Source organism: Lytechinus pictus, chromosome 10, assembly GCF_037042905.1.
Source record: "Lytechinus pictus isolate F3 Inbred chromosome 10, Lp3.0, whole genome shotgun sequence".
NCBI lineage: Eukaryota > Metazoa > Echinodermata > Echinoidea > Temnopleuroida > Toxopneustidae > Lytechinus > Lytechinus pictus.
The window spans coordinates 23754147-23779282 of record NC_087254.1 but is presented as its reverse complement, the minus strand read 5'-3'; the positions used below and the strand labels follow the sequence as shown (position 1 = coordinate 23779282).

Genomic DNA, 25136 nt, shown 5'->3' with positions numbered 1-25136 from the left:
CTTGATACTCTGTAAGATTTGATTATCGACAATCAATTAAGATATAGATCAGGTGAGGGATCAAAAGTCACATAAAGGGCATGTATACTCTCTCTTGGCTCAATATTGTCAAATGTTACAAAAACCATGCAAAGGTACGAAGTTACAGGCAAAGGTATGGTTGGGACATTGAACTGTGATATTTTTTTAGATTCATCAAGCTAAATAAGAAATAAATAAAAAATGAATACGTAGTATTTTGTAGTTAATGTTTCACATGTTGAAATTGCCAGTAATATTTGTTTGTGATCAGAACTAATCATTCTAACTTGATATTAATATGTTGAAAAGTAAAATGAAAGATTATTTAAGGACGTGGTTACACCGCATGTACCAAATGCATTTCAACTATGCAATTTATCAACTCTTGAGACTGGACTGTGTAGAAAATTTGGTTTTTTTTTAGTTTAAGTTTCAACTGGTTAACTTTTTTCCCATCACTGTCATCATTCCAGTTGTGCATTAAGTCCTAGCATTCTCTCCCCAATTGGCTCTTTCAATGTGCCGGATATATATTTTAAGTACTGTTATATGTTTTACATGCAAACAATATTAAATTTTATATGTTATATATTTGTTAATATCAACAGCAATTTTTCATATTTGTCTGCCAATATTTGTATATCAACACATTTTTAAATTGAATAAGATGCATATTGATAAATGGAATTATGCTATGAAGTTTATTCAAATTCAAATTTATTCAAATTCAAGTTTATTTCCACAATTAAAAATATACATACATACAAATCATTGACATTAAGAGATATATTACACTTGGAGGGGTCAAAGAAAGCACAACTGCTTGTATAAATTGGCCCCAAAGTAAGAATAAATGATATTAATACATGTAAAATAAACAATAACAATATAATCATAACATAATTACAAATATGTCTAAGAGAAAGGAGGGGGGGGGGGTGAAAACAAATCATTACAATAAATGGAAAGCCGTGTTTAGGAGTGTTTTGTTTTGGAGACATGCACGTTTAAATTGATTTAAAGATTTTGATAATTTAACAGAAGTAGGTAATGAGTTCCAAAAGAGTGGTCCAAAATAAAAAACAGATCGTCTAGTTAAAGCTATGCGTGGCAAAGAAGGATGGTAACTGTTACAATTTCTAGTTTGATATGAGTGATACAAATTATTCATGTTAAAATAATCTTGAAGAGACTTAGGTAACATATGGTTGTGGCATTGGTACATGAATAAACAGGTCTGTAATGATATGATATACTGAATCGGTAAGATATTGTTTCGTTGGAAAAGAGGTGCACTTTCAGAGAGGTAATTGGAATGAGTTATAAGACGGATTGCTCGTTTTTGTAAAATAAAAATTTTCTGTATATTTCTTTTAGTTTAAATCCCCATGCAATCACTCCATAGTTAATGGTAGATGTGATAAAAGCATGATATAACATTTTTAGAACTGAAGTTGGCAAAAAATTATGTTTAGCTATTACCCCAATCTTTTTGGCAATTTTGTTACAGACCTGTTTAATACGAAAGTTCCAAGATAAATTGTCATCCAAATAAATACCTAAAAATTTTACATTGTGAAGTTGAGTAATTTCAAGTTGTCTATCTTATGGCTGCATGTACTAAACAGCATATAATTGGTTTTTGAAGTATTCACAATTAAATTATTGACTGACATCCACTCATTGATCTTTTTAAGCTGTGAATTCATATTTCTAAACAGAAAATCAACATTACTACCAGACATAGAGACACACGTGTCATCAGCAAATAACACAAAATTTAGCATTTTTTAACATTGGGGTAAATCATTTATAAATAACAGAAAAAGGAGTGGGCCAAGGACTGAACCCTGGGGCACTCCATATCTCACTGTCCTGGAGCTTGACTCTCATTTGTTTAAAATAGTAATTTGTTCTTGATCGGTTAAATAATCTGTGATCCATTTGAGTGGCAAGCCCCTTATTCCATGGTAATCTAGTTTTTTTAACAGAATAGAGTGGTCGATAACATCAAAAGCTTTAGAGAGATCAATGAATATTGCTAGAGTATGTTCTTTGATATTAATAGAGTTGTGTATCTTATGGCTGAGCTCCAAGACAGCTGACGATGTGGAGTGCCCCTTCCTGAATCCATACTGGTTGTTAAATATTATATCATTTTCATCAATAAAACTAATAATCCTGTTATACACACATTTCTCAAGTATTTTAGCAAATATATTTAATACAGATATTGGACGATAATTGTTCATATTTTCTCGACTTCCACTTTTGTATATGGGAGTGACCTTAGCAATCTTCAAATATTTGGGAACAGTTCCTGTTGATATGCTTAAATTAAATATATTACATAATGGAATGCATATCAATGAAATTGTTTTTTTCAATACTTTAACAACTATTGAACCCATACCAGGGAGCCGTTTCATAAAGCTGTTCGTAAGTTAAGAGCGACTTTAAGAACGAGTGGTGAACCTTTCTTACGTGCTTAACCATCGCCAATGAATATACCATTTACCACAAGAAAGGATCACCAGTCGTTCGTAAAGTCGCTCTTAACTTACGAACAGCTTTATGAAACACCCACCAGGACTAGAGTCGTTTGACATATCTTTCACAATATCGTAAATTTCTTTGCATGTTATTGGTTTAAAAAACATAGATTTCAGGTTACGTTGTGGAATTTAATCCTGAAATGAAAGTACAGATGAATAGTTAATAGCAGTATGTTGATTTATCAATTTTTCACCAATAGTTAAAAAATGATTATTAAATGCATCGCAATGAGTGAATTGTCTTTCACCTGTTTGAATTCTTGTGTGTGATAATTAGATTTGACTTTGCGCAGCTGATAAGTCACAAAATTTCTATATATTTTCTATTTGATTTCATTTAAATTTGTTGGATTTCCGATATATTTCTTGTATAGGTTATTCTTTTTATACATAATTTTCTAAGTTCCCTAGTCATCCATAGTTTTTTATTCCTTTTCTTTATGGAATAGCTTCTTATGGGGAAGCAGTCATTGTAATGACGTAAAAATATACCTAAAAAATGATTGTACTCTGTTTCAACGTTGTTACTTGAACTAACATCAAATTGAGAGTTAGACAACTTTATAAAGAAGTTCTGTAACGATAAGTCATCAAAGCTTCTCTTAGTGTAATGAGTATCAGCAGGTTTGTCATTATAATAGGAGATTGAAGGTAGCAAAAGAAATACCGGAAGATGATCACTTACATCTGTCACTAAAATTCCAGAATTAATGAAGTCAGTAGAATTTGTGAAAATGTTATCAAGTAGGGTGGCTGAAGAATTAGTGATTCTGGTGGGTTTGAAAATAGTTGCACGTAAAGAAAAGTAAGCATCAGATTCATAAAATCTTCAATACTGTTGGAGTTATTATTAATCAAATTAAAATTAAAATCTCCCATTATAAAACAAGAGTTAGAACTAACGTTTAATTTGTTCAAAATATTAGATAATTCGACTTGGAATTCCTCTATTGATTGTCCTGGAGGACGGTATGTTACACCAATGATCTTGTGTTTATGTTTGCATAATATTTCTACGAATAAAGTTTCTATGGTTTTTTTAACACATGTCAGATCATTTCGCATCTTAAAACGTAAAGACTTATGAATATATAATGCAGTTCCGCCGCCTCGTCCATAATCACGTGGATTGTTATGAATTCATAATCAGGAATGTTGTAAAGATTAGTTGCTGAAGAACTGGTAAGCCATGTTTCAGTGAGGTCAATGATTTTGAATTTATGATTTATATTATCAAGAAACATGTCAAGATGATCAAAAATTTTTTGAATGCTCCTACAGTTGAAATGAACAATTGAGAAACTACTTGATAAAGAATCTGCATCATATTGTTTATCAAATTCATATACAGAATAGTAAGTGTGTTCGGAAGTTTCAGAACTACCCTATTCTCAATGAGAGACTGAAATAAATTATTGCTTTCCACATTGTGAACTGAGGAACTGTCATTATTATCTTGGAAGAGATTGCTCATGACATGGTCAGAAATTTATTGAAAGGAAACACATTGCCAATGCAGTTGATACAGTCAAAACAAAAATTATCATGTTCGTAACACTCATCCACCATTAAAAGATGTTGGATACTGGCTTAGTATAAACACATGGCTTTCATTGAACAGTATGTACGTGTAATTTGTAGAGAAAAGAAAATAATTGTTGTGAACAACAATATGTATGTAGTAAAATTCAAAAGTTGACATGGTACGCAAACTATGCAGAGAAAAAACAAACAAAAACCTAGTAACAATGCTCAATAACGATAAAAATAAGGAATTATAACAAGTTAAAAAAACAGGTTAAAAATGTTGGTGTGTATGATGTGTAATGTTAGGAGTAGTTTAGGTGTTTTTATATTTAATGTTTGTTTTATTTATACAAAGTTTTGAATACTAAAAAAAAGCATGAACAGTAATCACAATGACACTGTCAACTGGCAGTGCAATATAATAAGTTCACTGTCATATATATGTATATTGTGTATTGTATATTTTGTTAATCAGTTTTAGTTATGTATAAATATGTAGTTCATACTTTTATGTATATCTTTTTGAATATTAATGTATGAATGTACATTTTTGTAAAGTTGTAAGCAAGTAAAATTGCATGATTGTAAAGTTTCAATTAGGAGGCTTACAAATTGATAGTTTATTTTGTTGTTGTTATTGTATGTAAAATATTCAAAAAGTATTTTTGTATGAGTAGGCCGAAGCTACATTTAGGAACACCTTTGTGACAGTGTCAATACCAGTATAGAACAAGATTAGCTTTGCTGCGACATTCTTGTACTCGTATACATTACATGTATATATTTGTTCAATATTAATGTGTAGATATAAGGAAGTAAAAAAAAAAGAATAGCTTATGAAGTTTCTAAAACTTAAGAATGCGCAGTTACTTCATGATATATATATATATTTTTTTAGTTTCTTAATCCTGCATTTTTGGGGTTAATTTTATGTATAAATGTTTAGATGTATGTGTGTGTATGCATGTGCCTAAGCGAGGAATAATTGAGCGACAATCTTACAACAGTAAGGAACAAGATTTGTTGCTACTTACTTATGAATTTAGCCAGTACTACTTACATGTACACAAGTTGACATGACATATTTTCACAAGAGTTGATTATGTGTTGGAGTATATATAAAAATGAAAATCATAACTATATTTGTATGCACCTTTGTTAAAAGCATATTCATTGTGGCAGTCTGCCAATAATACAGAAAAGATATGTATAATTGCTTTACATGAGTAGTTACATAAGTATAAGTGTTGAAATGTGTACAATAGAGAAATGTACTTCTCAGCTCAGTATGCAAAAATTGTTCCACTACAATGTCTTCAAACTACTGTATCAGAATAAAAGTACTTAACAGGGGCCGCGGAACGGTTTTCAAAGTGGGGGGGGGGGGGGGGGGGGCTGAGCCAAAAGTGGGGGGGCTGACCATGCTAAAAATCACAATCATATGGTCATTTTTACATACTCTAGCAATATTCATTGATCTCTCTAAAGCCCCCCGTTCCGCGGCCCCTGCTTAAGTACGCATTGAAGAAAATGGAATGAACATTGAGGCAGTATCTACTTATACCAACAAAGATTAAGAAAGTTGTGGTTGCTAAAATATATCAGCTGTTCAGTTCTTTCTAGGTATAAAAATATGTGTATTTCATAAATAAAAAAAAAGATTTACAAACATATTGTCACTTTGTCAATGGGCCGTATGCATAAAAACAAGCAATTGCTTGTGCTAGCCTTTTGCTTGAATCGGTATGCACACAAACAAGCAATTGCTCATAAGCAAAAGCTTTTGCTTACAAGCACAGACAATTGCTTACTACTCGTAAGCAAATGCTTACCAAACAAGCAATTGCTTAAAACCGTATGCATAAAACAAACCTTTTACTTGTCTTGATAAGCAATTGCTTGCGTTTTTTCAAGCACCTCCAGACCAGCTTGAGCTCTTGCTTACTCATGGCATTCTCGTTTAAGGATTAAACTTTCATACCGTTTCAAGCTCCATATTCCAGAGGTTATGTTGTGATTACATATCTAATCAAATTCCTGTTATTTTAGACTTTTTACGGCAATTTTTGTCCATCGATCTACACAAAACCCCCCCCCCCCCTGATGCTCTGCGCAGTTTTCCCCCTATTTGCGTAATAAAAAATACTTCTGCCAGGTCGGGAACGAAGTGTCGTCGTCCTACTGTGCGATGTTCGCACAACCGTAACGATCCTTTGTCCAACACATAAGCAATTGCTTAGGCAGTGCAAGCGAAAGGTTTCAGCACAAGCAAAAGCTTGTACATACGAATTTAAGCAATTGCTTGAACTTGCCCTTTTGCTTGACCAGCTCTTGCTTTTGCTTAAAGCATTTGCTTATAAGCAATTGCTTGTCTTTATGCATACGGCCCAATGCATGTAAATATTAGGATCACTTGAACAATCATGAAGGTTGTGATAGTGACACTGTCCATAAAAATAGTTCATTATCATGTATTCGTGAACGATCGGTTGTCCATTTTTTTTAGGTCTTCGTTTGCAATTAGTTTTTGTCTCACCTGCATAGCAGAGTGAGACTATAGGCGCCGCTTTTCCGACGGCGGCGGCGTCAACACCAAATCTTAACCTGAGGTTAAGTTTTTGAAATGACAGCATAACTTAGAAAGTATATGGACCTAGTTCATGAAACTTGGCCATAAGGTTAATCAAGTATTACTGAACATCCTGCCTGAGTTTCATGTCACATGACCAAGGTCAAAGGTCATTTAGGGTCAATGAACTTTGGCCGAATTGGGGGTATCTGTTGAATTACCATCATAACTTTGAAAGTTTATGGATCTGATTCATGAAACTTGGACATAATAGTAATCAAGTATTACTGAACATCCTGTGCAAGTTTCAGGTCACATTATCAAGGTCAAAGGTAATTTAGGGTCAATGAACTTTGGCCAAATTGGGGGTATCTGTTGAATTACCATCATAACTTTGAAAGTTTATGGATCTGATTCATGAAACTTGGACATAATAGTAATCAAGTATCACTGAACATCCTGTGCGAGTTTCAGGTCACATGATCAAGGTCAAAGGTCATGTAAGGTCAAAGAACTTTGGCCACGTTGGGGGTATTTGTTGAATTGCCATCATATCTCTATAAGTGTATTGGTCTAGTTCATAAAACGTGGAAATAAGAGTAACCAAGTATCACTGAACATCTTGTGCGAGTTATAGTAGTTTTCAAAATCAGCACTGCTGCTATATTGAATCGCGTGATGCAGGTGAGACGGCCAGAGGCATTCCACTTGTTTTAATGACTTGCCACCTGATGACGTTAAGGAAACAATGATTCAACCTTCAGATGACCATGCTGAATTCACTCCGGGAATTTTCCGAGCTTTATTCACTAAAGTATTTGTTTCTTCATCATGAGGTCTTCTACGATTGAAATCCCAGAACCTTTTAAAGGAAAATGAAACCTTTGGAACAAGATAGCTTGTGTGAAAACAGAAAAATCAAAGAAACAGATCAACGAAAGTTTGAGAAAAATCAGACAAATAATGAGAAAGTTATGAGCATTTGAATATTGCGATCACTAATGCTATGGAGATCCTCAAATTGGCAATGCGACAAAGATGTGTGATGTCACCTGTGAACAACTCTCCCCATTACTGTAGTATATATTTCACTTAAATTGCCACTTTTATTACATCTATCAGTACATCATGTGTTCTTTCTATAGGAGGGCTTGTAATACAGATTTTTAAAGAATACATCATGGGTAAACAGTTTGTATCACCATAAGAAAAAGCAAAAAGATACATTTTGAGGGTATTTTAGTCGATCAAAGGGAAAGTTGTTCAATTGTGACATCACACATCCTTGTCGCATTGCCAATGGGAGGATCTCCATAGCATTTGTGATTGCAATATTCAAATGCTCATAACTTTTTTATTATTTGTCCGATTTTTCTCAAACTTTCTTTGTTCTCATTCTTTGATTTTTCTGTTTCGACACAAGCCTACTAGTTTAAAGGTTTCATTTCCCTTTAACTTTCTTCTGTTCAGGAGAATTTCACGCCTCTTTCAATGGGACGATAGCTTCACGATGATGCCGCGGGGGCGTCTATCAGGTCTGGTTTCATCTTCAGCGGAGCTCCCTGTAGCTGAATGGTTGATACTTGGTTGGATGATTCTTCCGACCCAATGTGATCGCTCAATGTCTTTTTTGGCTTCGAATGAGATCCCCAGATTCCTAGAAACTATGTCTAAAACTAATGAATCAGTGTTCTCACCAGTTTTTTCAGCAATGCCGAATATTCTGATATTGCAACCCCAAGAATATTGTTCGAGCATGTCGATGGCGAACCGAAGACCACGGAATTCTTCTCGACATTTCATAGAATGCTTGAGATTGTTGATTTCCTGATCTTTTATGTCAAGTTTGTTCTGTAGATCAAATATGTCTCCCTGCATGATCTCTAGTCTACCTAACACTTCATCCATTTTTTTATCAATGGCATTGCTAATTGCATTGTTAAGAAGTTCAATAAATTCAGTGTTCTTCAAAAGATCCTTAATAACTTGGCACGTTACCGCCGCTGTTTGCCGTGTTGAGTTTGCTATGATTGGTGCATGGAATATTTCACTCGCATAGAACGTGTAGATCTAACGTTAGATAGTTAACTTCAGTCTTTATGTAGTCAAGTCAGACGTAGATTTAGAATTAGATCTAACAAAGTTAGACATTTGTCGACTCAGCTCAGTCCCATGTGGCAAAACATGACAAAAGTCTATGATACAATAGGTAGGATGTAGCAGCGACAGACACATTACAGCCGTTTAAACTCAAGTCTTAGCTCCAGTAACATTGTTTAGTACTCCAGCATGCTTTGCAGCTAGTGGGGCACGAGCATAACAGTTCAGTCACCGTGAAAGTACAGCATGGTTTACAGTTAGTGGGACCAGAGCAAAAGAATCTGAATCATCAGAGGGAAATACAGCGAAACTTGCCTGTAATTTTATGCAGCCCAAAACTACTCCATACATACTGGAATGTCCATATGATCAATGCATGTTAAAGCATCCTTTAGAGAAAAATGAACGCATTCTGTCAGTGTCTTGTCAGAATTCTAGAGTTCGAGTTCGAACGGCATAAAAACATTGAAAATGATAACAACATCAGATAGGGGCTAACACAATTCCACCCTCAAAGGAAGATGTGTACAGAATTCAATTTTTAGCTGGAAGTCTGTTCGCAATAAAACATTCTTTATTACGATCCATTCTGTATTATACCAAATATACTTTTTTTAAATGTACAGAAAATAACTACACACCTCTTTCATTAAAAAAATTTGTTCAAGAATATAGAAAATTTCTACTAATTAACTTAGTTTCTAGAATATTTTTCTGTCTTTGTTTTATCATGTAGTCATAAGCTATCATAAATATTGCATAAATCCCTTTCCTAAATTGTTGCATTCACAATTTTTTTGCAATTTCTAGAATGAAATAGTTCCTATGACTATGCAACAAACAAGTATTATGGAAACATCAAAGTCGAATCAAGCTATAATTTGGTTCATATAAGGAAATATTTAGGTATGATTATAATTGATGATAATAAAAGTGCAGTGTGATGATAATAATTTTATGAAATAAAATTAGTTTTTAACCATGGCTATTTTATTTTGTGAAAATAAGTCCCTGGACTTATACAAGCATTTTTCTTCTTCATTTCATTTTATACTTTAATTTATATCTAAATTTTGTATCTTTCTTTAAAGTTGAAGTACAATTTAAAACAGTCTGGTTAAACTAAGCAGTCACCTTGTATTTATGTGCCTTTTTTACATAACACCCAAGGAATCACATGCGAAAGGTCAGGAAAAAAGGAGTCCACAATAGCCCACCCACCTCTATATCATATGATTATGTAGAAAATATAGAAAAAAATATTTAGCAAACCCACATTGACGAAAAGAAATCCATGAATAAGAATATTTATATCTTTTAAGACTCATATTTATTCCTTTACTTGTCTTGACGAGTCATTTACATGATAATATTGCAAGTTGATCCCTACATGCTTCAAGAATACATGTACACTAGTCCACATTAATATATTTAACCAATATAACATCCAACTTGTTTAGAATCTCTGGATTCGACAATGTTACATATTAGATATTATTATACACTGATTGAACAAAAAAAAATTAGCGATTATTTAAAATATATTTGACAGTATCAATATATTTCATTACACATACATATGTTAAAACATGAAGTTATTTTATAAACCAATATATCTAAAATCTATCTTTGTATATTTTTATCCAAGAAATTTGATGAATAATCTTATTGTTAACCACTCCACTCCCTATATAAAGAGACCAATTTTAGGTTTTCACCCATCTTATCAATTTAAATTCTTCATGCTTGATATTCTTAATCCCACATATACATACTACAATTAAACTTTTAACTATATATCTGGTAAAAACGTCTCTACCAAACTAAACCATTTATGTCAGCTTGCTTCATACATGTATATAGCAGCGTAAAAGTAAAATAAACTTTCACACAGTTGATTTATTTTGGTGCCTAGCCAAGCAAAACCCAACCATTTTTCAACTTTGGCAGATAATTAGAAATAACAATCAGGTAAACAATAGCAAATATCCACATTTTACAGCATTTATAGAGCGCTTTCACTTGAACATTGCCACTACAAGCATACCGTTTTATTTTCATGCTAGTATATTACTGTGCCTTGTGAAATGCGCAAATATTCCTACACCATAGACTAAGCCATATACACTACATGTTGACAGTCAATTTCATTTACATGTATATAGAAGATATTGTGGATTACCTGTGAATATATCAATTTGAGATATCTAGATTCTTTGACTTCAACTCATGTGTTTACATCATTTCTAGGTAGTAAAATTAATTCAAATGGAAACAGTATGATTCAATTTCCAAATATTAGCTCAGATTTTTCACTTACGAAAAATATTTATCATTACTACCATACCAGGACATGAGAATGTAACATTTTAATTCATAAACTACTACTCATATATTTATACCACTTTTCGGTTTACAGACTGAGCTTTTTTTTCAATCTGAAAATGTAAACAGAACTTTCAACTTGGACAAAGAGTTGGGGGGGGGGTGAGCAATTGTTGACACATAACATCACAATGCCACTGCTTACATGTACTTAATACACATTTTATGTATAATTGGGTTATTTTCTCTCTGCAATCTGCTTGATATACACATATGCTATATACTTTGGATAGATCAAAATATAATCATGGATTAATAATGGATGAAATATATAACTCTGCTTTGGACAAAAAAATATAATCAGGTACATGTTCATGGTCTACCATAGATTTATGATTAATCAAATACAAATATACCAGGCTTCGAGAAAGCACAGTGGGGAATTATTCATCCGAAGTTGGACTGGCAAGTAATATCGCCAGCCCAACCAAGGACTGAATGATTCCCACTAATACTTTTAAAAAAATTGTTTTATATCCATTCTTTAAGTATAAACAACAAATTTTGGTAATCTTGTCCTAGCTGGTCAGCATTCCCATTCTGGACCAAATTTGTTCCACCACTGCACTCAGCCGAACCTGATCAGTATCTATGCTGCTACATTGCAAGGGCTGCCCACTAGATAAAACTAACTGTTGCACCATGCCCAAGACAAGGTGAGAGCTTTAAATAGTTTTTAATATTTTTTTCCAGACCAGAAGTTTACATAGCGAAAGGTTATCTATTATCACCAACCAATAATTCAGAATACTCATGAGTATTAATGGAAGGGATATAGTATGAATTATGAGTGATTTCTTTGTCACAGTACAAGTGGCATTTTTGTAACAAGATAGAAGGGAAGAAAAATAGGGAAAGAAAGAGAATGAGAGGGACAGAGCGAACATGAGACGAGTACAATTATTCTTCAGAACGAAGATGAATAAGAATGCTTACACAAAATAACTGATGAGATTTCCTTGAACTATTATTCGAAAGAAATCAATGTGTCCTCACGTTGCTGCTGAGGAGGGGGCTGTTGCATGCCAGGGGGTGGTTGCTGTTGTTGTTGCATACCAGGGGGAACCATCTGCTGCATGCCACCTGCACCCATCATCTGTTGCTGGCCCTGTGGTTGATATTGCTGTGGCGCTGGAGATCCATATTGACCTTGTGGTGGAACTTGCCCTTGTGGTGGCACCTGCCCTTGTGGTGGCACTTGCGCTTGTGGCGGTACCTGGCCTTGCGGTAGAGCACCGGCCATAGCTTGCATGTTGTAGGGGTTGCCTGCTTGTGGCTGGTATTGTGGTTGCTGTTGTTGCTGCGGTGGTGGCTGCTGCTGCTGCCGATAGTCAAGCGATGAGTGAGGTGACCCGAAGCTCTGATTCATGCTACCAGGTTGAGGCTGCGTTTGTTGCTGCTGTTGTTGCTGCTGGGGAGGTGCACCATATTGCCCAGAAGAATAGCCTCCACCACCAGCCATTGGTTGCTGAAATTGTTGTTGCTGCTGCTGCTGTTGGGGTGGCATTTGTTGTTGTGGTGGTGGTGCGGGCTGTTGCTGTTGTTGGAGCGGTACCTGGTAGCCTGAAGGAGGTTGGATGTAACCCACCTGGGTGGTTGGCTGGCCAGCGTCCATCTGGGTGGTAGGAGGGGGGGGACCATTGGGGTAACTCCCCTGGGGTGGGGCCATTCCATAGGGGGCATGGGAAGGGGACCCATACTGTAAAATAAAATAACAAAAAGTCAATTAAATGGACCGAGGTCTTCTTGCAAGTCAATGTTTGTCAAATTTCACCCCAAACATAATTAAACCAAACTAAATAGACATGATATTATTTGTGTGTGATCAGGACTACTGCATTTTGATGTAAAAAAGTCATTATGATTGTTAAATATATGAAAATTTCTTTCTCATGAAATACAGAGCATACGAAAGAAAAATAAACCTTCAGGAGTTTCCATGAAATACCCTGGTATATCTTATACAGCCCATGAACAACGTTCACAGCAAAGAGAATGTTTAACGAAACTGACTGAATATAGTGTCAAATTACCTCCATGTGTATTGATTATGAACATTTGTTTCCGAGATCTGCAGATTTTGTGATTTGCAATGATTTTCTAATTTAATTCTTCAATCCAAACATTTCTAGACCATTTTTTTACTGCCTTGTTTTGTTTTTTTAACATAAATACAAAAAACCAGGATTTGCAATGTATTTATGTTACTTTTGGGTACATATGATCAGCTACACTTTTGTTTGCCCAAGCCAATAGTAAAAAACAACAAACTGCATTAATCTATTATTGATCAGTTTCTGAAAGTGAAGTTGAGATTCGATTATGATCCTGATTAGAATACAATCTATAGACTTGTGTAAACCTACCTGCTGCTGCTGCACAAACTGGCCAGGAGGGGCGTGTTGCATTCCACCAGGTGGGGGCGCCATACCACCTTGCGGCATCATGCCAGGTTGATTCATGCCTACATCATACAAATCAAAATGACACAAATGAATGTGATGACAACACCCCAAGAATAAAGCCATAGAGAGGAACAACTCTTCACTACTGCAGAATACCAGATAAAGTGACTTTCAAGTTGGTTAATCAATATGAAGGCTTACAAAAAAGGAACATGGGCCACAAGCAGTTGAAGTAACTGCTCCCTCCTCTCCTCACCTGGTTACTAGGTACTGTATGATTATTTTTAATATTTGTCACGTGGCATGAAATGAACAAGACAACATGATGAAAAGTTAACAAATTCAATTAAAATAGATTAAAAGGGGGATTATAAATATATCTTAAGAAGAAAATTATCTAGAATAGACCCTTTCATACACAAAAAAAAAGAAGTTTCATGCAGGCAAGGGCAAATAACACAAACCTTAGCAATGGACCATATGTTTGATTTTGATTGTTGTAAAAAGTTTCTTTTACCATCAGTTACTAATTGTTTGATCACAAATTCCATTAAGATTTTTATTAATATCATACGAAGCATTCTTTGTAAGGCAGCCGTACGAATGTTTTCAGAAAGACGTAAGAACCATGCAAGATTTTGTAGGGTCAAGAGACAATTCTAGAAGTGTAAAATTCCTACAATCGTAAGAACGCCTGAAGTTGTTCATAGGGGGCTCTTACAACTCTTACAGGTTTAATAAGGGTAACAAAAATGCACTCTTACCTATAGGAACAGGAATAGGGAAATATTTGCGGAATCTCTTCTCGCAGAAATAAGGGTCACTAGTTGTGCATAAAGTTATTTGAAACTCCCAAACAGCTTTATGAAATACCAACATTTACATCCCTGTATGGATGAATAAACAGAAGAGAATGGATGATTACTTACCACCCATGCCATAAGCTGTGTATTGTATCTGCCTCATTTGCTGTTGTTGCTTCTGTTGTTCTAGCCACATCTGTCTCTCTCTTTCTTGTTCCTGCATCTTCAGCAAAGCCTGCTGCTGCTGGAACTGAAGCATCTCCTGCAAAAAAAAAAAAAAAAAAGCGTTGAAAGGTGGAATAATTCTTAGACATCTTCCCAATATGAATCGGCGAAGGCAGCAAAGAAATTCAGTCATAAAATACCGGTACTACAGTTGTGTACATCTCCCCTTAATCTATCCGATATTTTTCAAGAAAACATCTACATTAAGAATTTTGTGTTTTGTTTACATTGATTATACAAATATTTAATAGGAGGCTGCATTCTACAAGCTTCGCTTTTTAGCAGCTTCCTCTGTTTCCGACCTGATAGTATGGTTACCTTGATTATTATACATGTAAAGTTTCCTTGTTTGATTGATTACATATCAAAGATGTATGTAACAAAACTTATTGTAAATGATTTTTGGAAATGGAAAATAAACGAAATGAAATTTTGTTCCTATAAATTTACCATTTGACTATAACTTTCAATAGTGTATTCCCACAAGGTTCATGATTTAATAGTTTAATGCATTTTTTATATTTCATTAATGTTTTCATACAAATGTGGTCAATGTTTGTACTCTTAGTTATACTTTTGATATCTCATAATGGTAAATTTAGGCATGGACTTCTTAAAAAACATCCGAGGATAAAAATGTCTTGCCATTTTCAATACATGGAATGAAAATGAAATATGTTGTGTAGTAGCTGTATGATGAAGTATTTGTGAACAAAACTGTCTGATGGAAAGTGGCTGTAAACATTAATGTTCAGATTTGTTTCATGTGAAAGAAAATCAATTTCCCTTGAACTTGAAGCCTAAATAATCTACAAACACATGTTTTAATAATTGATTGTGCACCATGCGTACTGTAATTCTTGGAATTTAAAACTGTGAATATGAACTCATGCACTTTTCAATTAATAGATCCTTAAAATGAAAAATGGCTATCAAATTGAAATAAATCATGCAATTAAAATTCTCTCATTGATATAAAATCACTTGAGAAAAATAAAAAACCTTTATGAATAGGATGCTTTAAAACATCTGTTTTAATGAACATTAATGAGGTCTTAAAGAATGGATATATTTAGCATAACAATCGGACACCATCATGCAGCCATAGGTATCTTATGTTGTATGTAATAAAAGTGTATCTCCTCAGCCAGTGTATTAATGGGAAAACTCGAGGGCTGTTATCGTTAAGAAAATTCTCTGTCGATATATCTCTAAAAATATCTTACCAATATCGATAACTATCAACAAAAGAACATAATCAATATGCATTTTTTATGCATTATAGTGATGTCACATACTCACGTTGGTCAAAATTTGTATCTGCCACTGTACCAAGAACGCTTTAAAATCCGCGTTCATCGGATGTTAATGATTACATAACATCGTTAAACAAACATATTTAGCATAAATACATCCTCCCCTTTCACGCTATTAGCATTATTTTAGGGTTAGATGAAATTTTATCAATAATTTTGGGGCTTTTTGGACATCGATCTTAGCAGTCAACGTCTTTCGCCTATCCGCCATTTTGATATCGTGCTGTACAACTTCAAACGTAGAGGGCAGCAACACACGGCTGAGAGCTGCCTTCTACGTCGGTTGGTACTTTGCTAAAATTGAGCTTGCGCTTGTGATGTTTTAGATTCGATCGAATGTAGTCAAGGGCAGTCACAATGTTTGGATTGTCATGATTGTAGCGAAGTGGGGGTGAGATCGGGTTTTGTGGCTAGTAAGTATTCATATTTTGTTGAGATTTAGAAGTAATTTCTGTTGCTGTTCTGTGCAGTTTGAGGAAAAATATGTTTTCTGTGATTTTCCGTTTGAAAAGCCACTTTCAAAAGGCTGTTTCCATGAAATCGTGGAAAATCACTGTGTCCCTACATAATAGCGGGTATTATCAACAACAAGTGAAAGGTTATCGATATTGCTAAGTGGCAAAAACAAGCGATTATTGACAAGACCATCGACAAAGACATTATCAATAACAGCCCTAGAAAACTCATACACTCATATACATATAGAATATCTTTATCTACTTATGTTTTTGACTTCACACATGCAAAATTGTGTTCCAAAGATAAAGATTTTTTATTCCCATTTTATTTCTCGATAAATGTATGTGTATGTTAGCAATATCCTGCAACCACTTAGGTGAAAATTTATCCCCCCAAAAAACATTCACAATGAAAGATGACATTGTTTCTTTATCACCATAAACCCTATTCCACCAACCTCAACCAGTAAATCTAGAGAAACATTTTCAAGTCTATACCTTAAACTTCAGTTCATTTTCTTCTCTTTGTTGTTCCTGCATTATTTGCATTTCACCATACAAAATCATTAAATGCCAGAAAAAGAAGTGTGATTATATGTACACTTTTAAAGAAAAAATAAAATGTTATGTGGATAACGACTTAATGAAACCTGAAAACAAACACTAAATGTCAAGTCTGCTTTGATAAAAGCAACAGAAAAAAAAGGAAGAGAAAAATATCAAAACAGATTTGGCAAAAATCCATCAACAAATAATGGAGTTATGATCATTTGGATTTCCCCACATATGTTATGTTAAATGAATTCTAAAAATTACATTTTTCTGTGTTGCATAGTACAAAATAATGTGTCTGATTATATATTAAATGTATAAGTGAAATCACTATAAATTTTCTGAGAAAATGCCAAAATGGTTAAAGGGATCGTTTAACTTTGTGAGCAGCTGATTTAAAAAATTCTCAAACTGAGACGAAACATGTGTATGAGTGCCTGTATTTGTCCTCAAAAACCCTGAAACAGACTTCAATATAGGATGAAAAACTGTAATTTAGATACAAGTAGCAATTTATTAGCTTGATTTTGAGAACCGTCTATTAGACAGGCTCAGCTTATGACCAGTTTTCTCCAATTCAAAAAGTCTGTTGGCTATGTTGACTGCCTTCTGCTGTGTGTATCTCCTATACACACGCTATTAGCTGCACTGTACATTCAGTGTATACCTTGTACACACTGTATGTAGGTCATGCTGTGTTCATCTAGAGTTAATGTGTTGTGTTGCACAGATTCGCTCTATACACATAGTCATTGAAACTCCCAATTATTTTGAAACTTTGGTTTACATCTCCAATGTTTTAAATTGATCCTGTAGATATAATACTTTGAAACTTTTGAGATGGTATTTTTACACTATAAGCCTAATGTTTAGCCCATTTTCAAGAACCAAAATGAGAATTTTTTAATCAGAACAAAGTGAAATGATCACTTTAATAATATGATGTATGGAAAAGCTGATTGTGTGTAATGGGTGGATTTCCCTTTTTAATAAGGAGGAGAAAAGGAAAGGAGGGAATAAAGGGGAAGACAAATAAAGGTTTAGAGGAATTTGAAAGAACTGAATAAAATGAATAACTTAATCTGAAGTGAATCACCAATTAGACCACTACTCTAATATGAAAATGCCATGAGTCCAGAAATCAAACTCGCCTGAGAATTTAAATAAATATAAAAAATAGCCAGATGTGTTTAATATGAGCTTTAAACATTTGAAACCCACTCAGGGCAAAGTGACCGCATTTTGAGGTCTGCTGTGATATCTTCTGATACACAACCCTAAAATATCATACAAATACATGAGGGATAAGGAAATTTGCATAGACTGTGCTTATGTTTGTTGTTTCAGTATCTTCTATTTAAATTTCTATAAACTTGTTTTAAATCAAATCATCACCAAAATCCTTAACCTTATCTTAACTGGGCTATTTCAGACGAGGATAAACTGGGGGGGGGGGGGTCAATTTGACCCCACCTCAGATCTCGGCAGTTGATTGCGCAATCGCCGCAAAAATTTGCACGCGCGTAGAGCCGGATGTAAACTACAAGATTGTAAAGTAAAATTTTCAAAAAAAAATTAATTCATATCCTTTTATTAATTATGCAAATAAGCCTATGAAATTTCCCCTAATTTATTGAAATGTTTTTGCCTTTAACTCAATTTATAAAGCTAGCAGAAAGCTACTTTTTGGTGGGAGTATCAATTATTACATTTCTAACAAATATCTACAAAAAATTGCAAAAATATAATCAATTTCTTATGTATTAATTGTTTTTTAAATTCTTATGTATTTCTTTGTCTTTTAAACCTTTGTTTTTTGTTTTTTTCTGATGAACTTTGTCATGGACCCTTTTGCAATCATTAATAGCATAAAATAAATCCATTTAAATCAACAGCAAAAGTAAAAACAATCATACATTTATGATTTTTTGTTGAAAAACACAATTTGCATTGATTTTGTACACGGAATCACGTTTGTGAGCAATTTTGGGTCTGACATGCACTTACAAAATGTGGTGTAATTTCGGAACCGCGTACACGGGCATTGCAAATTGGTCTCAACAGATGCGCAAGACTTGTCAGTGAGCGGCGCGGTCAAAAAAGTTTGCGCGATGGCGTAGTGACAAAATTTGTCGAGGGGGGGTCAATTTGTTTAATAAGGGTTAAATCAGCAACACATCGGTAATGACCAATGACCATATCACCGATAATCATACAAATTGAGATCTTCATCAATGTAACTTGCCTGTTTCTTTCTCCTCATGATCTCCAGCTTGTGAGCCATCTGAATCTGACGGAGTCTCTCCGCCTCTTCTGCCTCTCGTCTTAGCTTCTCACGATGTTCTTCCCGGAGAGCATCCAGAGCCTCGCGAGCATCTCGAATCTGAGCCAGTTTATCCTGCAGCGCCTCCATTTGAGCTAAATATATGAAACAATAAGATGTTGAAAAATTCTTATCAAAAAACGTAATTAGTGATGCATTATATTTTGGTGGGTGGCGTAAACAGTCAATCAGCACCTCAATTAGATGGAGCAAAATGCAAGTATTTTCCCAAAGTAAAAGTATTCTGTATTTCCCTGACCCTAACAAACTATGGGTCCTGTCATAGAAGATGCAATCAATTGAAATATATATATATATATATAACTGTATATCTATAGAAAACCATGAATTGAAAGTTGCTATCTATTGTATATATTGATCATATCTATTAATTATACAGGCCTTAGGATGATACTCATTCTATTTAATACTGGTCAGATAATTAGTAAGGTGCTTAAAGGAGAATGAAACCCTTGAAACCAGCTGAATCCATATCAAAGAGAAAAATCAAAGAAACATATTGTTGAAAGTTTGAGGAAGATTGATTGAATAATAAGAAAGTTATGAGCATTTGAATATTGAGATCACTAATGCCTTGTAGATCCTCCCTTTGGCAATGCGACCAAGATCTGCGATGTCACACACGTACAACTCCCTCATTACTTTAGTACTTATTTCACTTATATTCTCACTTTTATAGAGTCTATCACAAGGTGAGGTGTTCTCTTTATGAGAGGGCAAGTACAGAGGTTTCACAACATTATATCATTGATGAATCGTTTGTCATATGATTAGAATGAGCAAAAAGAGATGTTTTGGGGTATATTTTCAGCATCCAAAAGGGGAGAGTTGTTCATCTGTGACATCATAGATCTTGGTCGCATTGCCAATGGGAGGATCTCCATAGCATTAGTGATCTCGACATTCAAATGCTCATAAGTCTTCTATTGCTAGTCCTATTTTACTCAAACTTTTGTTGATCTTATTCTTTGATTTTTCTGCTTTCACAAAAGTTAACTTGCTCCAAGAGTTTCATTCTCCTTTAATGCTACAGTCACACCAATGAAACTGACTCCAAACCAATCACAATTATCACATCATACCAAAGAGATACCAACGGGCTGTTTTGAGTCAGTTCCATTGATGTGACTGTAGCCTGGAATGTTTCTAAGCACTCTCATTTTCTTTCTATAAAAATTGATCACCAGAATCTCAAAATGAATATTAATAACCGAATCCCTGATATAGTGAAACCTGTCTATAAAGATCACTCAAGGAAGATAAGGAAATGGATATTTGTGAGCAAATGGTCTTTATGGACAGCTTAACTATTCATACAGGTGGTAAAGCAGCTTTGGCTAGACTTGACTGACCTCTCTTTTCTTCCTTCTCCTGTAGCATTTTAAGCAGCCTAGGATGCATGCTGGATAGGACCTGGAATAATCCCTGGACCGTGGTATCGCTTGCGATGCTCCGGCCGCGCGATGAGTCGCTCTTCATGCGGTTCACCAGGACATCCATGCTGCTTGACATGTTGTTGATCAGTTCCTGGTTCTCTGGTTCAGGGGCACCATTCTGTTGCTCCTGGCAGAGTAAAGAGAAGGTAGATGCATGAAGCATAAAATAGATCTGGGCCCCGTCTTACAAAGAGTTACAATTGATTGACTCAACCACAACTATGGAAAGCCAGCAATGGCAACATCTATTATGCATGCTTGATCAAAATATTTTCTAACTGTGATGTATATTCATGCATTCACATTTTCTTGAAAATTCAGTGTGCTTCTCTTTGTTTACAAATTACATTGTTCAAATTTCTTGTAGAAAACATTAAGACAATGATGGGTTTCCATAGAATTGAGGTTGATCGTATCAATCGTAACTCTTTGTAAGACGGGACCCAGGGGTGACATACCTCAGCAACATTTTTTCAAGACGTTCAGACATGGTTAGATAAATCACTTCATCTACTAATAAATTCCATTCATTTACTTGCTTATAGTCTTGAAAAAAATGGTATAAAGATGGAGGAAGAGGTGTGAGGTCATCATCCGGTGCTAAGTTATCAATGACATGCTCTGTTCAGCAGCCAGTTTCAAGCTCTCAACACGAGCACATCAACATTACACTTAAAAAACAACCATCAAACAAATTGAAAGTGGTCAAAGTGACCATTCATCATTACTATCAGAGCAGGTGAATGTTTCATAATGCTATTCATAAGCTACTTTCTCCCACTCTGCTTCCTCTACCTCCACTCTGGTTGCCCTGCGCTATATCCTTCAAATCCACTTATGCTGTGCAGCCATATCTAACTCCTAAACCCCCTGTGCTCCTGACTAACTAAATACGGTGTTATTGTTATTTTTCTAGTCCTGCAGCATATTACTGATGATCTCTGACCACAGCAGAGTAAGAAGAAGAAGTTATAAGCGACTTTGTGAATGATTGGTGATAAATTCTTGTTGTAAATAATATACATATATCATGATAGAATATTTTCATAGAACCCGATTCAATACCTAAGAAACACCCCCAGGTGTAATAGAATTGAAAATAGAAGCCATCTTACCTCAAACGTCTTACTCTGAGAATACTGAGGCAAAGATGAGGTGGACTGTGAAAAGGGTGGGGCTGTTGCTGGGACAATGTCGCCCCCACCAGACGGAGCTGAGGGCATTGCACTGCGATTCTCCTGCTGCTTTTGCTCCCAGTATGACCGGTTCAGGTAGCGGGCAAGCTGAAAGTGAGATAAATCAATCTTGACTAAAATATAATCCTATTGTACATTTTATGTAAGTGCAAGCATGGACAATGTAAATCATTCAAGCTTATTTTTGAAAGGCCTAGATGGGGGATCTGTTGCAAACTTGCCCATAAGTTGATGAAAATTAAGAAACTTCCTTCTGAAATTACTTTCCACATTCTTGAATCTGGTTTATTTTAACTTCAGTTTTCATTACTGGTACAAGGTTTTAACATCCAAACAACAATATCTTTCATTGCAGAGATCAAAATTATAAGCACATTTTGCACTCAAAATATTAATTACTTTCTGGGAATGAAAAGTATCATATTTTATTCAACATCAAATTATGAGGAAATTTTTTTTTTTTAAGTGTTGTGTAAATAGAGTTTTGACAAAATTGTTGAAAAAAGTTGGACATAGTTTGAGTTAAACCGGACTATAAAATATGAGCCAATGATAATTCCATTGGTGGAAAATAATGATGTTCCAATTTTTGCCGGCTTACCTCAGGATCCAATTCTGGCTCTGGGGCTGGAGCAGATGAGACCTGAAAACAACAGAGAGAGAGAGAGAATAAAAGCAACATATCATCACTAGTTAAAATAAATGCTATAGCAAAGACATTCAAATTTCCATCATTGTTATCATCATCATTTTAAACAAGGAGTTTAGTTATTAATCAGATTTCTACCCTCCATTAATTCTTGCGAGTCACCATCATCATCATCATCGTAATCATCAAAACACTCATTATCAGCATCCTCCTCATCTAAAACATCATCATAACCATCATTATCATCATCATTATCATCATCATCATCATTATCATTATCATTATCATTATCATCATCATCATTATCATCATTATCATCATCATCATCATCATCATCATCATCGTCATCATCGTCATCATCATCATCATCACCATCATCACCATCATCATCATCATCACCATCATCATCACCATCATCATCATCATCATCAGCATCCTCCTCATCCAAAACATCATCATCATCATAACCATCACCACATTCATCATCATCACCATCATCATTATCATAATAATCACCACTATCATCATCATCCGCATTATAATCATCACCATCACCTATTTAATTTTTACCAAAACTTTCAAAAAAGGATAACCATCATTACATCATCACACTGCAACTATAACATAAACTCTTCATTCAAGAATCACATGACTGCTCTCAATAATCATTCATGAAACTTACGCTAGAGTTGTATACAGAGCCGGGTACAGCAGAAGCAGTCGTACTTGAAGTAGTGGCTTTGCCTCCTTTGATCTATAAACAGAACACACAAGATGATTCACAGTATGGGGTCATTTACCAAACTTTCTTTATTGTCCTTATTTTGTCTATTACTTAAAGTTTCCATGTTACGAAAATTTAATATTATCTTCAGTGGAACGAATAATAATTTCTCCTATTAAAGCCTCTTTATTTATTTACTATCTCCATATTGTGCAGCCCAGGGGCGGTATTCTGAAAACCGTGTTAGCACAAAAACGGTGTTAGCTAACACGATTGGTATTCTGAAAATCGTGTTAGCATGAAAAACACGTGGCCCAAGTGGTAACACCGCGCAGGTCATGAAATACGCAGAGCGCAACGCGCAACACCCATACGCGGTGTTAGGGAGGAAGATAACACGAAATTTGGTATTCTGAAAATGGTGTTAGCTAAAATTTTGTTCAAAGATAACACGAACATTTAACACTGCGTTAAGGAGAGGTTAAGTTGGGGATGACGATGGCTGCACTTTTTTTTAGCAGACGCAAACGTCAAAAAGAACATAAACGGGCATATAACTATCCTCTGGCAGAATTTACTGTAATTTTCTTTCAGTTTTCCAGCTTTATTTTCCATCTACCTTTTTCTCTACTAACAATGATTAAACAACAATTTCTTTGGAATTTCCTGTGAAAATACACTTCAAATGCATCTTTAATTTGTATTAATTAAAATCACTATCATAAATGCTCATGAGTTATTTATTTAGTTACTTTTTGCCATAATATAAAAAAGACAGAAGGAGAGGAAGAAAATTTAAAACGTCTTAAAATAAGTCACAAACAAAAATTAAAAGGAATAGAATTGGCAATTGGGGAACTCTTCTATAATATCCAATGATTACACTTTTTTGACTCTCAATGCTTCTAGTTTATCCTTAATTCATCTATCCCGCCAGTCAATCTATATGCTTCGGATAGGGGGGGCTGATCGCTATACGCATCAAATTTTAATAAAGAAAAAAATACAATTTTGTATGTTTGATATTTCTATGTCAGGTTTAATTTTTCTTAAAGTGCTTTTCATGCTTTTCAAAATTTACATTGCATATTCATTTTTTCAAGTTCTTAAAATTATTGGGGGCATGTATGAATTATCCTTGCCCCCATATTTTAGGGGCGATCGTCCCCTGCCTGCTCCACAATCGATCAAGGCCTCTGTCTCCTGTCATAATTTTGTATCCATGCTGTCTGAAATAATCCATTCTTAATTGTCACAACCACCCCTCCCGACGTCTCTTTCTTGCTCTAACTTTTATTTAGCTGTATGCGCTTACAAAAATGATGTCACAATGCAAGCTTCGTGTCATCGAGCGCGCACTCCCCTTTCCCCTGAAAATTTTGCGCGATTTGTTTCTGTAACAGCGCATTTGATTGGATTAAATAGATGCAGAGTGGGAGGAGCCGAAAATAACACGAAATGAGATAACACGGTTTTCAGAATACCGATTTGGGAGTATGTTAGGGGCGTGTTAAATCAGAGAGATAACACGATATTTAACACGAAAGTTAACACGATTTTCAGAATACCGCCCCAGGTAATTATGTACTTATTTTCTTTATTATTTTTGAGGCATTATTATCAGAAGTCATTGAGGACTCTTTGTCTTTCCATCTTCAGTCATCGCATTGGGCATTGCCATTTCATTGGGAAAATAGCACAGGATATGAATATTAACATTAGTGGCATTCTTTGGTTACTGTTTCCATCTAAAGACAACATATCTGGAAGAATTATTTCAGAAAAAATTACGAACTAAACAGATGTTAAACAGAGTCACCACAAATGAAAATAGCTGAAATAGCAAAAGCTTCTATACTTTTTTTATTTAA

The 25136-nt window shown here is 34.7% G+C and overlaps 1 protein-coding gene across 1 annotated transcript in view; it reads right to left on the bottom strand.

The window, feature by feature from the left end:
- Window positions 1–10079: 10079 nt before the first annotated feature.
- The window catches only part of LOC129270356 (hepatocyte growth factor-regulated tyrosine kinase substrate-like), a 29158-nt gene continuing 14101 nt past the window's right edge, over window positions 10080–25136 (bottom strand). Inside the window, exons 11-18 of the mRNA XM_064105631.1 lie at window positions 23224–23295; window positions 22494–22535; window positions 21812–21979; window positions 20613–20823; window positions 19162–19334; window positions 14492–14627; window positions 13524–13621; window positions 10080–12856 (exon numbers count right to left, since the gene is read on the bottom strand). Of these exons, the coding sequence (XP_063961701.1) occupies window positions 12125–12856; window positions 13524–13621; window positions 14492–14627; window positions 19162–19334; window positions 20613–20823; window positions 21812–21979; window positions 22494–22535; window positions 23224–23295 (1632 nt within the window). The 3' untranslated portion in view covers window positions 10080–12124. The remainder of the gene's footprint in view (window positions 12857–13523; window positions 13622–14491; window positions 14628–19161; window positions 19335–20612; window positions 20824–21811; window positions 21980–22493; window positions 22536–23223; window positions 23296–25136) is intronic.